The sequence below is a fragment of the Sphaeramia orbicularis genome, chromosome 5, assembly GCF_902148855.1.
Source record: "Sphaeramia orbicularis chromosome 5, fSphaOr1.1, whole genome shotgun sequence".
Lineage (NCBI taxonomy): Eukaryota > Metazoa > Chordata > Actinopteri > Kurtiformes > Apogonidae > Sphaeramia > Sphaeramia orbicularis.
In genome coordinates, this window is record NC_043961.1 from 49,055,508 (window position 1) to 49,071,588 (window position 16,081).

The following is a 16,081-nucleotide window of genomic DNA, read 5'->3' on the forward strand; positions in this document are numbered from 1 at the left end:
TTTATTGGTTAAATTGCTCCACAGTCTTCACTCTCTATAATATGAGTCAGTACAGACAAAGATGTAACCTGTACATGGAGTGGTTGGCAGAGGCGAGCAAATAGCAGGTAGTAATTCAAGTTATTTCTTTGTGACTGTAGCCCTTTTAAACTGCAGTTCTACGTGAAGGAACTCTTCTAGTGTGTTCCATTAATGTACTCCAAGCACCTCACTCCTTCCAACATGAAGGAAGGATTTAAAATGTAATGTGATTTTTTTATATTTATTTTCTCGTTTCCATTGAGTGGATCTGAGTGGAGAGTCTAACCTCTGTATTCGTCTTTTATATCTTGTAATATTTTTTTCTTGCTTTTATTCTTTTGTTTTCCTTTAGCTAATTCACACTATTAGCGTGGTGGATAGAGATGAGCCGCAGTCTGGGCATCGCTTCTACTTCACCCTGGTCTCTGAGGCATCCACCAATCGAGACTTCACTCTATGGGATGTCAAAGGTAAGGAGACAAAGGTCATAGAGTATGGACATGTGTGGAGAGGTGTTTCAACATCAGCTCGATCAGCATGTTTTTGATTTATGGCCTCGTAGTAGTGTCTTACTGACCAATATTCAGCATTATGATGCAGTTCATGAAAATGCATGAGTTTGAGATGACCTCCATGTCTCAGCAAGCAATTTTATAAATGTTAAAAAAAAAACTGTCTGCAAATGTAAAATTTAAGAACATAATACTGAGCAACTTAAAAAAAAAGAGTTGTTTTTAAAATTTATGGAAATACTAATAATATAATGCCTTAGCTATGTCTTTCAAGTGCCAGATGGCTAATGTTTTTGACAAAAGACATTTTCCAGTGTTATCAGCCAGAGGATATCCATATTCACACGAGACTCTTTTAAAGTTAATACAAAACATTCTATTTTTTTTTTTTTTTCTGCAACTAAGTACAAGCCAGATATTTTTCATTATTTCTGGATAAACACCACCTGTTCCTGTCTTCTAAGCAGAGTAATGCTATTAGAAAATATTATCTGCCTCTGCACGTCTACTTGCACATGATAATTTTCACAAATTGTGTGTCAAAGTGTGCTTGACTGTATAAACAACTTCACGCTAAATTCTTTTTTCCACAGTTACTTTATAAGGCTTTTTGTGATGTCATTATCTAAGACCAAAAATATGCACAGGCTTTTTTTTTTCTTTTTAAAGGTTGCTTATTTAATGTTTTTTTTTTTTTTTAACCTTGATTTTTTTTTTTCCCTCATCCCTTTACAATTGAAACCAACAACTTCCAGAATCTCCTCTGCTGCAGTAATGAAAGTTGCTGCTAAGACAGAGTATTTAACTGTGTATCACCTGCATATTTAATTGAACAGAGCATGGTAATCACTGTATTCCCTTGTGATGACTTTGCTCCGGCGGGTAGATGAGTTTTTTCATGCTTGTCTGTATTTTCGCAAACACGCTTGCAGATTCCTCGTTTAGAGATGTGTACCTAAGTGAATGTGACATGTGGCTAAATAAAGATTGATCTGACACTAGTAAAATGTCAGGGGAGCTGCCCGAGCTAGGGAAATGTCACCATGTGGAGGCAGCAGGGTCTGCTGCATTCCCACCCACATGCAGTTGTATAGATGCTCACATAAAGGGTCCTTGTATAACATGCACACACATACTACACGAACACATACTGCACGTACGCACAGAACAGGAATAAGTATGGCAAAAAAATATCCATCTGGCTTTGTTTTGCTTTCTTTCTTATGCACATACACAATAGCAGTAACAGTGTTTCATTTTTTTCACCACTACCTTTGAAATGATGTGAAATATGATTATTCATATTTCCATCACCTACTCCATGCAGGTGATGGAAGTATGAATAATCATATTTCACACTTACATGTAAATGTTTCAATTATTTGACGTCCACCTAACAAATTTGTGCATACACTGCAATACACACCACATGTTCATATACAGTATATCATTAACGAACAAACACACCACCACATACCTTGTGATATCTTTTAGTAAACAACACACCCCACACAGACTTTTTATCTTCCCACTCGTCTTTTTTTTTTTTTTTTTCCACTCTGGTGTCTCTTTTCATGGACACATTTGTCAACCTGTCACTTTCAATGTGTCACTTCTTCTTTTCCCCATCATGGCCTCACATTGTGTTCTGTCTCCAAGCCTTGACATACAATGATGAAAAGAAAATTTTTTCCATGTTACTGAACTCGTTTCAGTTGTTGTCGGCAGCCAGCAAAGCTAATCCTCCTCCATTGCAATTAAATTGCCATTATCTCAAATATATCCAGTTGTGTTTAAAATGTCAAATATATATTAGTCAAATATTTATTTTAAAAAAAGCACTTCTTTTGCTTCTAAATCATATTGCATTCTGCCTTATACCCAAACTCCACTGTTAAATTCAGTCTCCCCATTCTCACGAAAATGTATTTGTCTGCAAAAAACAGTTATTCTCTGGAAAGTCACCTGTTCCTCAGCAAACACCAGCCAAAGTTTGTGGTGTGCTGGTGTATGGTTAACCATCAGCAGTCATTTCATTCAGTTTTTGGTCAGAATTTGTAGTGACCAAAACCAAGCTAAAATAATTGAATGAAAGAACCATTAAATTTAAATCCATTTAGTCAACAAACGCAAAATGAATGCTAATGTTGCTCCACATCTGGGTAAATAGGCAACTATTTTCTAACAGGCACAGCATTTTAACAGAAAGGGTAATAATGTATCAACACTGTGTTAAAGCTACACAAGATGGCTGAGTCTATATGAATCCACGTTTAAAGTTGCTTTTTTTTTTTTTTTTCAAAGAGGACAGCTGTAGAAGGCAATGCTGCATAAAAGTCAAAAGGACAAACTCAGGGGCGTAACGTTCCCGTAGATAAACAGCAATATGAAGATTGTTCTACATGTGCCAGAGAAGCACTGGGACAACGTGGATAACAGTGATATATGTTCTCGGAGATGGATTGCTTAGTTTCCTCTATACAAGTCTACCCACAAAGCTGCTCTGACTCTATTTGTCAAAGCCTCCTTCCGTATTCTGTGTTGCATTTATCTGTGTCTGTAGGAGAGAGCTCATATATACACTGCTGAAGTTTAATTTCAAACACTCTCCCACTCATTTTTTTCTCCATTTTTCTCTCCTTATTTTTAAAAAACATTAAAAACATGATAAACATAACTAGAAAAAAAAAAAAAAGCAGTTCAATTTCCTGAAGGTACCATTCACATGACAATTTTGATGTTTTTTTGCCCTTGAACTGTTAATTATGACAGATTACTTATTCAGACCATATTAAACAAGTGTTGTGTTTATCTGTCAAGTACTTGTCAATTCTATTTTTTTTATCAAATAACAACCATCTTACATTGTCAAGTGTCAAGTCTTGAAAACTATGATTTATTCTGACATTTTAGTACCATCAGATAGGGCTGTGTGATCACCATGTAAACTTCTCTTCTTCTTCTATTAGTGCATTTTTATGACAAATGAGAAAAATGTAAGTAAGGGTAATACCATAATTTACTGGATTGAGTCTAAAATATTAAGTCAGCTGTGCAATGTGCTATTCTCTCCCTTACTTTGTCTCTGACCCTCATCCGGACACACTCACACGGCTCATCTAGACAACACAGCTGGCATCCGAACCCAGCGGTCAGGCTTCAACCGCCATGAGCAGAATGTGTACTTCCTGCCTATCCTGGTGGTTGACAGTGGACCTCCCTCCCTCAGCTCCACAGGCACCCTGACCATTCATGTCTGCGGCTGTGACACAGGTGAGAGCTACTGTAGGAACTGCACCATTACTAACATTATCATCACTGTCACCCTCTGCATCAGCAACAAGCACTGTGAAAAGGTCATCTACAAGCCACTGTAGTGGTCAGCACACAGTTCTTATCAGCTTATGTTTGCGGAAAACCAAATAATACAAGACTACAAATCTGTGTTGCAGCCCTCACACCTGTTACAACGAATTATGCTGAGGCACTTTATATAACAACATTTGCGTCATTATGTAAGAACGCCTGCATTTTGCAAACATGTGCAACATTTTGTAAAGATTAAAAACCCAAATGCATGTAATAAATATATGTATCATAAAACAAATTCAGTGCGTTTTCTATTAAATCGATACTGCAGTGGTTAAGAGGGTTTTTGCTTTTGTCAGCGCTAGCAGCTGCATTTTGAAGGTCTGTCAAAATATCTTTGTAGTAGTGAACCCCGCTATAAAGAAAATTGTGAATACTTTGTCCCGAGGTCAGCTTTGGACTCTAAGTCTAATGGTTTCACTTTTTTACTGTATGACACTGATCTTTTACTTTATGTGGCTGTTATAGTTTATATAAGATCAGAGTCATATACAATGCCATTCTAACATTGTATTTGCGATTTAATATTCCAAAGATGTTAAATTTAGTTTAAGTCTGTCTTGAAATATAATATTTACCTCTGCCAAGGAAAGGCGGAGGTTATGTTTTCATCGGGGTTTGTCTGTTTGTTTTTGTTTGTCTGTTAGCAAGATAACTCAGAAAGTTATGGATGGATTTAGATGAAATTTTCAGGAAATGTTGATACTGGCACAAGGAACAAATTATAAAATTTTAATAATAATAATGGATTGGATTTATATAGCGCCTTTCTAGACACCCAAAGCGCTTTACATTATTGACCCATGATTCATTCGCGCTCACATTCACTGGTGGTGGTAAACTACATCTGTAGCCACAGCAGCCCTTGGGCAGACTGACAGAAGCGTGGCTGCCATTTTGCGCCTACGGCCCCTCCGACCACCACCGAACATTCATACACCAGTGTGGGTGGCACTGGAGGCAAGGAGGGTGAAGTGTCTTGCCCAAGGACACAACGGACTGACTAGGACAGAGCGGGATTCGAACCGCCAACCCTTCGGTTATTGGACGACCCACTCTACCATCTGAGCCATGGCCGCCCCAGAATTTTGGTGGTGATCAGGGGTTGGGGGGTGGGGGGGCTGATCTGCCTTGGCGGAGGTCTGCGCTGTCTGAGGGCTTTTCTAGTTTTAAGCAGGGATGTCACATAATATCAGCCCACCGATATTATCGGCCAGATATTGGCATAAAAATGTAATATTGGTGAATATCGTTATGGTTTTTTTTTTGCCTATCATTAAACCGATAAAATAATGCCTTGATTTTGCCGGCATATACCGACATGTAAATGAAGCATTGTTTGTAGCTGAAAGAAATGTGCAGTTTTCAAAACTGTACAGTAGAGTTGCCACACTGTAATAGACTTATGGAGGGAGGGAGAGAAAAGAAATAAATATGGCATTTTTTCCACAGCTTAAGTTGAAGTATGCATTCTTTGCACAGACAGTGTTTACATTTTGAAAGCCTTTTTGCATTAGAGAATGCATCCAATGGGGCATCACAATAAAATTAGGCATGATGTGTTAATTCCATGACAGGAAATATGTGATGTTACCTAAAATTAGTTAAATATCCCACATATATCGGCAGCGGTATCGGTAGATATCGGAATCGGAAATTAAGCGTTGGACAATATCGGCATATCATTTTGTGGCAAAAAAGCCAATATCGGACATCCCTAGTTTTAAGTATAATTGATCTTTACAGTGAAAAAAAAAGAACACGTGGACAGATCACAACATCAATTTAGATTGGCTTTTACATAATTCTGAATTACATTTTCATCATAAAAACAGTACAGCTTCTTTGAAATAACCACTGCAATATACTACTACAAAAAGTGTGAATATTTAATATAATTTACATCCAGATTGCATATTCCACATATATTCTGCAGATTTCTACAAAATGTATGTTATTACAATATTGAAGTGAAACATTTTGTCAGAATAAAGTTTAGTCTATTGTGACAGGCACTTAGTGTCAATGTCAATCAATGTATGCTTTTATATTTGTTTAATACTTGTTAACTCAGCCATAACTGATGTTAGATTTGATGCAATACTTGTATGATGTAATATATTCTTTTGTTCTCTGATACAGCGGGAACCATCCAGTCGTGCAATGCCACAGCCTATGTAATGAGTGCTGCTCTCAGCCCTGGGGCACTTATAGCACTACTGGTGTGCATGCTCATCCTCATAGGTAAGCAGATGGATGTATGTATTGATGGATGGATGAGGGGATAAATGGATGATGGATGACTAGACGAATGGATAAGCACAATTCATTAGTATTGCCTTTCTGGGGTCACTGCTGAGTTCAAGTACTCCAGTAGGACCTCCTAGAGCATTAGGTTCAATAGTGGGATGCACTACTAAGAAGGAGAGACTGAATGCTTTGCCTGAAGACACAACTCTATGGCTTCCACTCATGGAAACGTAACCAAGTTTCTTTTAGAACTTATTCATATTTCAACATTGGAATTGCATGTGCATTGGAAGGGAAACAGAACAAAATGACACAAAAACATAATCAATTTTTCATTTTTCTTTCATGAACATGTTTCCTATCAGACATTTTCTTGCAGCTTTCATGAGGAGAGAGCATTTGTTTAAGCTAGGAGCATAGATGATGCCCATCTTTATGAATGATATCACGCCACTTTGATCCTTGCAACACAGATGGAGATGGAATGAATGGAGAAAAGTGGAAAGGGGGGTTTTAGAGAGCAAACAGACAAAAGAGCTGCCTCAGCACTTGTGTCCCCCTAGAACAGCAGGCTTTAAATAGGCAAGGCTTTCCAGACATTCTTGGATTTTTATACACAAGCCTATATACACATACACACACGTATGTGCACACGTACCCTCTCAGAGACTGAAGAGGTTTTGTATTGTCACATCTGAAAATTTTATGAGTTAGCTTTTCGTTCTACCCCCACTGTATGTCTTAGCATCCCACTGCAGTGACAGCAAGAAACGACAATGCTGTCATGGTGTTTTGTCTCCCTCGCTAGTGCCTCTACATGTTTTACATCATGCAGGCAGTGAATGATGGATGATCTGACACCAGCTAGCGTTAACTGTGACTAACATTGCTATCTATTTCTTTTCAGAGCTTTCCTAATGAGTGTTGTTAAAACTCAGCATCCATTAACCCTGCCATCTACTGGAGTGAATTTCAAAAGCAGAGCATCATTTATTCATTGTGGTTTTAAAAGCCTCAACAAAAATATGTTATGTACAAATCTGAGGCAACCTCTACTGGCTATAAAAATCTGTTTGAGTATCATTTGGTATTCTGGTCTAGATGATGTCTCTTGAAAGGCCTGTGTTGAAAAGATCTCTCTGTCCTAGCAAGGAATGTTAAACTCAGAAAAAACAGTATGGATAAGCTGGTGATTTTTTTTTTTTTTTTCTTCAGTGAAACCTTCAAGTTTTGTGGCTTTTGTTGAAATTTTGCGTAGAAGTTTTAAAGCTGTGGTACATAACTTTACTTTTTACATATAAGAAGTTTACCGATTGCTAAGGTCACCCTGTTGAAAATGTGATTAAAAAAAAAAAAAATTGGGCTTATTCAATAAAATATTAAATGCGATTCAGTTTAAGGTAATATAACGTATTCTACCTTCTTAAAAACACATATGAACTTTTAAAATTTAAAAGCCTTAAAAATACATTTAAACCACATTTAACGCAGTGTATGACTTTCATCACAAATTTTTGTTCAAATTTTTAAACCCCAGTGATAGCCTAATTATCACTAATTCATTAGTCTTACCATGCTTACGCACCTAAATCACTTCCCTCATGGTGAACAACTTTGAAGATGACTCCATCATAAACACAGTCCATTTGTTTACATAACAAACCAAAACATCACTCGGGCCTTTTCGGAAGTGCACTGTGGGAATACGAATTCCATGCAGCAGCAATGTTGCTGTCTCTTGGTGAGTGCTGAACCCAAATGTCACCTTTATCGCCATCCACTGACTATACTCATTCCATAAAACAACCCTGGTGGACTGAAACTGTGGCTCGTTTTCTTGCTGAATCTGAGAAACCGCTTTCGCTTGGTCACCATTCCCACAATGCACTTTGTGACAAAATTTCCGAAAGGCCTGAGTGACATTTCGGTTTGTTATGTAAAGAAGAATGTGTTTATGTTGGAGTCATCTTCACCGCTCACTCGCTCCTTACAGTACGTGTATGATAAGCCTACACAATGACATATTCCAAAAATGCCATGAAACTGATGTCTAAGAACTGTTTTTCACAATCACACACCCCGTATTATAAGATGACAGTTGACTTACAGTGATTCCTTCCATTTCTTCTGACCCAGTAGTGGACACAGTTTCATTGCTTGTTGTCTCCATGTTTGTTGCTCCTGCGACTGCATGGAATTCCCATTTCCACAATGTACTTTGAGAAAAAATTTCTCAAAAGCCCCAAGTGACATATCAGTTTGGTATGTAAACAAACGGACTGGTTGTGATGGAGTCATCTTCAAAGTTGTTCACAATGAGGTAAGTGATTTAGGCATGTAAGCATGGAAAGACTAATGGATTAGTAATAATTAGGCTATCCCTAGGGTTTTGCTAATTTGAAGAAAAATTTGTGATGAAAGTCATACGCTGCTTTAAGGCAGGTTCAGTCATATCACAGTATTTGAAAGTGACTGTCTAACTTTTACTAAGAATGGGGTAAAGTCACAGACTTTCTGTGATGAAGGAAAATATTGATAAGTTTCCAGCACTGAAAGGCATTCTTGTCAAAACAACATGGCCTCCTGCCTTGGTGTGGTCAGCTGGTCACAGCCAGACATGGCAGACTTGGGTTGCTCAGAGCAATGAGTAGTGATGTGACAGGCAGATAAGGGGCTGTGCACAGTCAAACAGCACCACTCAACAACAACACTCAAAATGTGAGTGCATACTGCCAAATGAATGGTCTAGATGTAGAGCAGCTCTACTTTTGCGCTCAGTTTTATCCCAAAAGCTTTCCCGACCCATGTCATCCAGACATATGCCAAAATAAGACATTCCTGCATTTGTTTAGTCACAAGACGCAAAGCAACTGAGTGAACATTATGGGCTTTTCCGTTAAAATATACATGTGAATGTAACCACCAATATTTTGAATAGGACCTGTCATTTTATACATAATTCAGCTACATTTATTTAACACATAGCACAACATGTTGCTCCACAACATGAGTAATTGTTACTAATTAGCAGAAAATGGACTGAAAACACTTCATTAAAACACCAAAAGATAGGAGCTTCTTGCTTCTTCTGTAAGTCATCATGAAGACAGTGAAATGTGAGAGCTGCAGGGGGCTGGAATCAACGGGATGAGCAGTCTGTTCACAACTATCATGTGGTGTGAATAACAGACAAGAACAGGGCAAGTGGCAGCAGTCTTATCTCATCATCTTACACATTGCATGACACTCTCCCCTTCCACCGCTCTGTACTATGTGCACCCACATGTAACCGCACACATGAATTTTGTTCTTTATATATGAAATTACTCTGTTATACAAGTGGTGGGCCATCAAGGCCACCAAGACCTTCTGTGTTGGCCTACACATCATCAGAAACACTGACCTACATTTACAACCTAAACTCTAATATTTGTTCAGTGAAAGTGTATTTATTTATTCCCAATAGATGATTATCTTAATTTCTTAGTGTTTCCCTTGGCTGTGCTGCTTCCAGGATGTGGATTTGGATGTGACATATTTTGTCCAATCAGATTTCAGTCTCTGTGTTGCCAGACTTAATCTAATCTACCTTCTATCTTCTAATTCTGCCTTCAGAATGAGTGTTGAAGGCCCATGTAACTTCAACTGTTTAGCATCAGGACTGTTTCTTTAACCAATCAGATTCCAGTTTCACCTCACAGGGCCAGTTAGCTGGCCCCCAATGTCATCATCATTTATTCTTCCTCTGATTGGATGGTAAGAGCAAAACTTATTTGATATAGCTTTGGCAATATTTTTACTATACAGGGTGGGGAAGCAAAATTTACAATATTTTGAGGCAGGGATTGAAAGACAGTGTATGACCAATTAGTTTATTGAAAGTCATGAGAATTTATTTGCCACAAGAAAATTTACATAATAGAAAATGTTTTTATTCTATGTGTCCTCCTTCTTTCTCAATAACTGCCTTCACACGCTTCCTGAAACTTGCGCAAGTGTTCCTCAGATATTCAGGTGACAACTTCTCCCATTCTTCTTTAATAGTATCTTCCAGACTTTCTCGTAATAGTTTTGCTCATAGTCATTCTCTTCTTTCCATTATAAACAGTCTTTATGGACACTCCAACTATTTTTGAAATCTCCTTTGGTGTGACAAGTGCATTCAGCAAATCACACACTCTTTGACGTTTGCTTTCCTGATTACTGATATGGGCAAAAGTTTCTGAAAAAGTATGGATAATAGTGTTAGGTATGATTATGACATCAATATATGTTTGGTTTCAAAACAATTGACGTAGTGCCTGCTGAGAAAAAACAACTAAATGTTCATTGTAAATTTTGCTTCCCCACCCTGTATATATTTTACATTTTTAATGTACATTTTTACATTTTCAATTTTCATGCCAGTAAAGCTCACTAAATTAAATTGAATTGAAGTTTTAATACATTTGAGGTAAATTTTTTTTGCCCCCAGTGGCTGATGGAGGAGAGGAAAATGTTTTGGTCTGGGACACTTAAATATCCATTTTCAAGGTGGACTTTTCCAGAATAGCCGAACATCATGAGGAGAGGTCGGACAACCCCGACGCTAGCTAGGTGGTCACATGGACATTCTCTGTCCTCAAGAGAATAGAAACTTATTCCAGGAATATAACTGGACAGAGCCTTGACCTCCATGTCCATAAAAAAGGGCTTATTGATGGAACTAAAACAGATCACCTCTATGACAGAGTCATTGAAGTTTTCCTGAGCAAAGAAAGGAGGTTGGATATTGTATCAAAATGATAATCTCTGGTGAGTAGGCTATGATGCTTTTAATTTAAATTTTGTAAGTTTTTGTCTTGTTAGTAAATAAATATTTGTTCTGAACTGCTCCAGAAGATGTACATAGCACAGTTGTTGTTGTAGTGTAGAGGTTTGGAGTTGTCTTAACTGGGTTTCTTACTGTAGTGATAATGGCATTAACAGTCAATACGCCAAATGTCCATGCCTTGTTGTATTGCATTTTTTGTACAATATTGATGGTGTCTATAATTGTGACATCATAGTGGTGGTATTAAGAGGTGGATTAAGTCAAGTAAGTCCCCACTGAAGGCCCTGGTACCAAATGCACAACCCGCCACTGTGTTATCCCCACTCTACATGCACGGACACACACTGCAACCACCTAACCAGCCCACCAACACTCTCATTCTCCAGAGGCTGGACCACCTCTATTACATCAATTGTTGGATGATGAGAAAAATGAAAACAAATTTCTGCCTAATTACCTTACAAACAAACAGTCCCTCCATCAGTTCATTTATAGGCCTGATGTGATGAATCCATTCCACTGCGTCGCAGCATCTGCATGCATCCATTCCAATTACCTCCCATCTGCTTGTGATGAACTCCTGGGTGGGGGCAACCAGCGCAGCCCAAGGGTAAATTAACCGTCTTGTCAGGAACGCTTATCGCAACATCTGTACACATGGGGACCAGCTTTGTATGCAAAGGAGGCAGCTTTACACAGGTACATATGGTTTCTACAGAGGTGTTTTCTGTACATGGTGTATGAACATTGCCTGTGGCTAATCCCTAAGTTAAATGGTCTTCAATGGACAACATGGATGCAAGTGTTCTCTGTACTTAACAAGCACTGACACATTATCAGTGGTAAATGTTACACCAGAAATTAGTTTATCAGATCTGCGCTTTAGACTCGACCTGCCTCACGATGCTTCTTCAAAAGTATTTACTGAAAAGCAACTCACCTGAATGTGCAAAGGAATTCATAACGCCAAGTTTTCTGCCTGCTATTATGTTTCTCATTAGTGAGAATTTATCGTAATTGTCTCAGAGCTTGTTTAGCATGCAAGGCAGCGTGCATCGCAATTTACCACAAACTATGACTGTTTCCTCAACCCCATGGCAATTAATTCTCCCCATTCATGGAAGAGAAGGATAAACACAATGGTTATAGACACCGCTTCCCCAGTGGAGCCTAGCAAACAATATAAGAGAAAAACGAATGTACATTATCAGTTCGAGATACTGCATTAAATCCCCATTCAAGATCAGCAAAGCTCTTTGGGCAGGGAACACAAGGAGCATTTTCACTCCACAAGACACATTTTTTTGGCCATTTATGCCAAATGAAGACAATTACAGCAGTAGAAACGCGTTATTTGCACAGATTATATGCTTGAAACTGATGGTTATTGCACTTTGCACAGAAAATAATACAGAAAAGAAAGGAAAGTAAAGCTGAAACATGGTGTTTTATAGTCACAGCCTGACTCACAAGGTCAATTTGAAAGAGTGAATTCGTCTAAGGGCTTTTTTTCCCTGTGCACTAAAATACAGTATGAGCTTTAACGTTGGTGATTTGTTTTCCATTTTATCTGGATCGGGGCATATCTTATTTTTACATGGAAGTATCAGTGGATTCAGATCATCAAGCAATGTGCCATCCCAAACAACTCAGGCCTCATAATCGATTGTCTTGTCATCCCAGTGGTATTGTAGTTGTTTAAGGGAACACACTGTTTGTTTACAGAGGATGCTGAGCGGTTAATAGTTAATCTAAATGCAATATGTCCCTTTGCTGGTTTTCCTTTAGAATAAGTCGCCGTTGTTCCTGATAAAAGGACAAATTAGAGATTCTGTTGAGTCCATGGATGACTGGCCAAAGGAAATTATCCTGCTGTCAATCAAAAGTCAAAAGAAAGTGAAAATATTTTTATCCATCCATCTGTTGATGTGTGGGCTAGCCACTTTTTCACACGTTTTTTCATAACCAATAATTACAAATTCTCACATGAAAATTAAAAGGATATTCTTAACTTTTTTTTTAATAACATGATCCAACTCTTTAATCTTGATAAGACTGTGAAGCATAAAAGCAAGTAATAACATCTTCTGGAAAAATTGTAGGTTCTTCTGATGTGTTAAAGGAGCAATAAATAGATTCATTGGTTTTTGCTCCAAATGAGAAAAGTACAGCAAACTCCTCCTAAACTATAGATGTACTGGCTCTGACATTTTTAATTATTAACCTCCTAGACATTAATGCCCACCCTGGTCTGTTGTCAACCCTAAGTCTTGCAAGAGTATTGCAATCAGGCCTGTAACTCAAAAACAACAGTACACATAGACTTTTGTACACAATATAACTCACTAACACATCTCAGTTGTCCTCTGAGATGAGATATTATCATTTTTTAAAGGATTATAATAATAATAAATTGGATTTATAAAGCACTTTTCATTCAGCGAAATTTCAAAGTGCTACAAAGAGAACACAGTCCAATAAAAAATAATATACTCTATCAGGAATAAAAGACTAAGCAAATAAAACAAATCATTATGGGGGGCCATAAAAAGCCTGTCTAAACAGGAATGTCCAGTGACTAAGGAGCTCTGAGGTGGTCAGGGAGGGAGTTCCAGATACGAGGGACGGCAGAGGAGAAGGCCCGGTCTACCATGGTCCGAGGTTTAGTTCTGGGGTGGGGGTGGGGGGTTGGTGCTGTGGGGCCAGAGACTACGGGTGGAAGTGTGAAGGGTGAGGAGGTCCTTGAGGTAGTCGGGGCATTTCTATGGATGCAATTGAAGGTGATGAGGGTTGTCTTATTGATTCTGAAGTGGATTGGTAGCCAGTGGAGGTTATGGAGAGTGGGAGTGGTGTGTTCCAGTTTATGGGTCCGTTTGAGGATTCTGGCAGCGCTGTTTTAGATGGACTGGAGTTTTTGTAGCCATTTCCTGGGGATCCCACAAAGAAGGGGGTTATAGTCGAGCCTTGAGGAGACAAAGGTGTGGACAAGCTTTTCTGCATCTGTATCACTGAGAGAGTGACAGAGTAAGGAGATGTTCTTAACCCTCCGGTATCCGGGTGCGCCTTTTAGGCACACTTTGCACTTTGTGTTAAAAAACTTCATATTATTTTTCACAATTTAAATAAGGTTAGAATTCAAAAGTTGTTCATTTTTGCATGATGTTTGAAATTCTGGCCACCAACTAAAATTTGCACACTGTAAACAAAAGAAAATTACAAGACTAGCATCTGTCTCCCAAGTGTGTCTAAAACGCACTATTTCTTCCATTTGATATGTATGATTAAGGCTGACCTTGATTTACAAAAATAAACTCAAATTAGAGCAGAAAAATAAATCAACAGATAATATTTAATAGTTTGATTTATAGGTGTGTATTTTACGCACACTTAGTGACAGATGCTTGTATTTTTGAACATTTGACCCAGCGCCAAAAATGATCATGCAAATTAACCAGTGTTGGAGTTAATTGTTGACATATGCCAGGATGAAAAAAATCTAATAATATGTGATCCACTTTTTATGTAGTATATTGATAAAAAAAAATTTCGTGTTTTTTGCATCCAAAAAAATTGTGTGTTTACATTACAAACACGGCATTTAAAGGGTTAAAAAATATGACAATTATTGAATATTTGGTATTTTTATTAATGGCTCAAGTTGATTAAATAGAAAAAAGTGTAAAAGAATTAAAAACAAACTGTATGAAAATTTTTTGGACATTATTCCACAAGTGTGCCAAAAAGGCACACTTGGTGCTTAGTAAGGGCCTTGCTGGACAGGATACCGAAGGGTTAAGGTGGAAAAAAAAAAAAACAAGTTTTAAATAGGTGTTTGATGTGATTTTCAAATGTGAGGTGTGGGTCCAGTTTCACGCCAAGGTTCGTTACAGAGGTTGAGTGGTCTTGTCTGGTCAGAGAAGGAGATGAAAGGTATGAGGGGAACTGGACCTGGCTATTATTATCACCATTATTAACCACTTCTCAGAAATTATTATTGTTGCATGAGTCTATGTATCAACATGATCAATTTTTGACTTATTTAGAAGATGATCCACAACTGAGAGCATATTTTCTTTTATATCTTTGCTGTATTTGATGGTGCATGTGACATATTCTTTGAGTGTATTCCCAACATAGTGGAATTATTTAGTGTAGTGAATATGATCTAAAAGGGAGAGGGTCTTCAAACCCTGGCTGTGTTGTGTAGTATTTTTTTTATTTTATTTGATATTTAGAATGAATTTTAGTTTTGAAAACACTGCTACACTTGTAATCATTATAACATGCTATTTACATATATATAAGTTCATCTGTCCTGTTCTCATTCTTCTGCGCATATCAATTATTAAATTGAAAAAGGGGGCAGATTGCTGTTTATGCATGAGACTATTGCAAATTGAGTTGTTCCTTATGCTTTTCATACACACAAGTGAATATATTTCATTCATAACTCACTGTAACGTCTTTTTGTCATCATTTCTGAAGATGACATTTGAAGTCTGAGACAAATCTGGAGGAGGTTTCAGAGGGAGGTGAAGCCCTGAGGTGGATGTGTGCGCTAGTGTGACTTATCTGATCACAAATGTGGGCAGTAATTAAAATAACTTAGTAGAAATTAAAGCCTTATTGATTTATTTGTGCATACAACCTTTGTTTTCCTCCCATCCTGTTAGTCTATAATGTCATTCATCATAATTCTCCCCCCCCCCTTTTTTTTTTCAATCCAGACTGAATTTCATGGCATTTTTTCATTTTGTAGGTGGTTGCCTCTGGTTTTAACTGTGATGGGACCTCAAAGTCTTAGTTTCACTGAATGTGAATGAGTATTGATGTACAGATTGGTCTCCATTAAGCCTTTTTGAATCATATTTCTGGGCAAGGCAATCAGGATTGGGAAAAATCAATGCTCATGCATTTGAAATGTAAAACTTGATAATATATTATCTTCCCCTGCTGTGTCTCTGCCCTGAGAGGTAAAACCAAAGTTACAATGGAAGTAGTTAGAAACTTTCCCAAAAGAAGTATTACAAATCCAACATGAACTGTGCATGGTTAATGTGTTGCACAGTCATCTCGTCACCTTCTTAACCCATAAAGACCCAAACAGCCAAAATGG

General features: G+C 37.8%; 1 protein-coding gene across 1 annotated transcript in view; it reads left to right on the forward strand.

Moving 5' to 3' along the window:
- Positions 1-16,081, forward strand: part of cdh22 (cadherin 22) — a 269,721-nt gene that overhangs the window by 250,422 nt on the left and 3,218 nt on the right. The window contains exons 11-13 of the mRNA XM_030133936.1: positions 374-491; positions 3,657-3,806; positions 6,045-6,146. Of these exons, the coding sequence (XP_029989796.1) occupies positions 374-491; positions 3,657-3,806; positions 6,045-6,146 (370 nt within the window). The remainder of the gene's footprint in view (positions 1-373; positions 492-3,656; positions 3,807-6,044; positions 6,147-16,081) is intronic.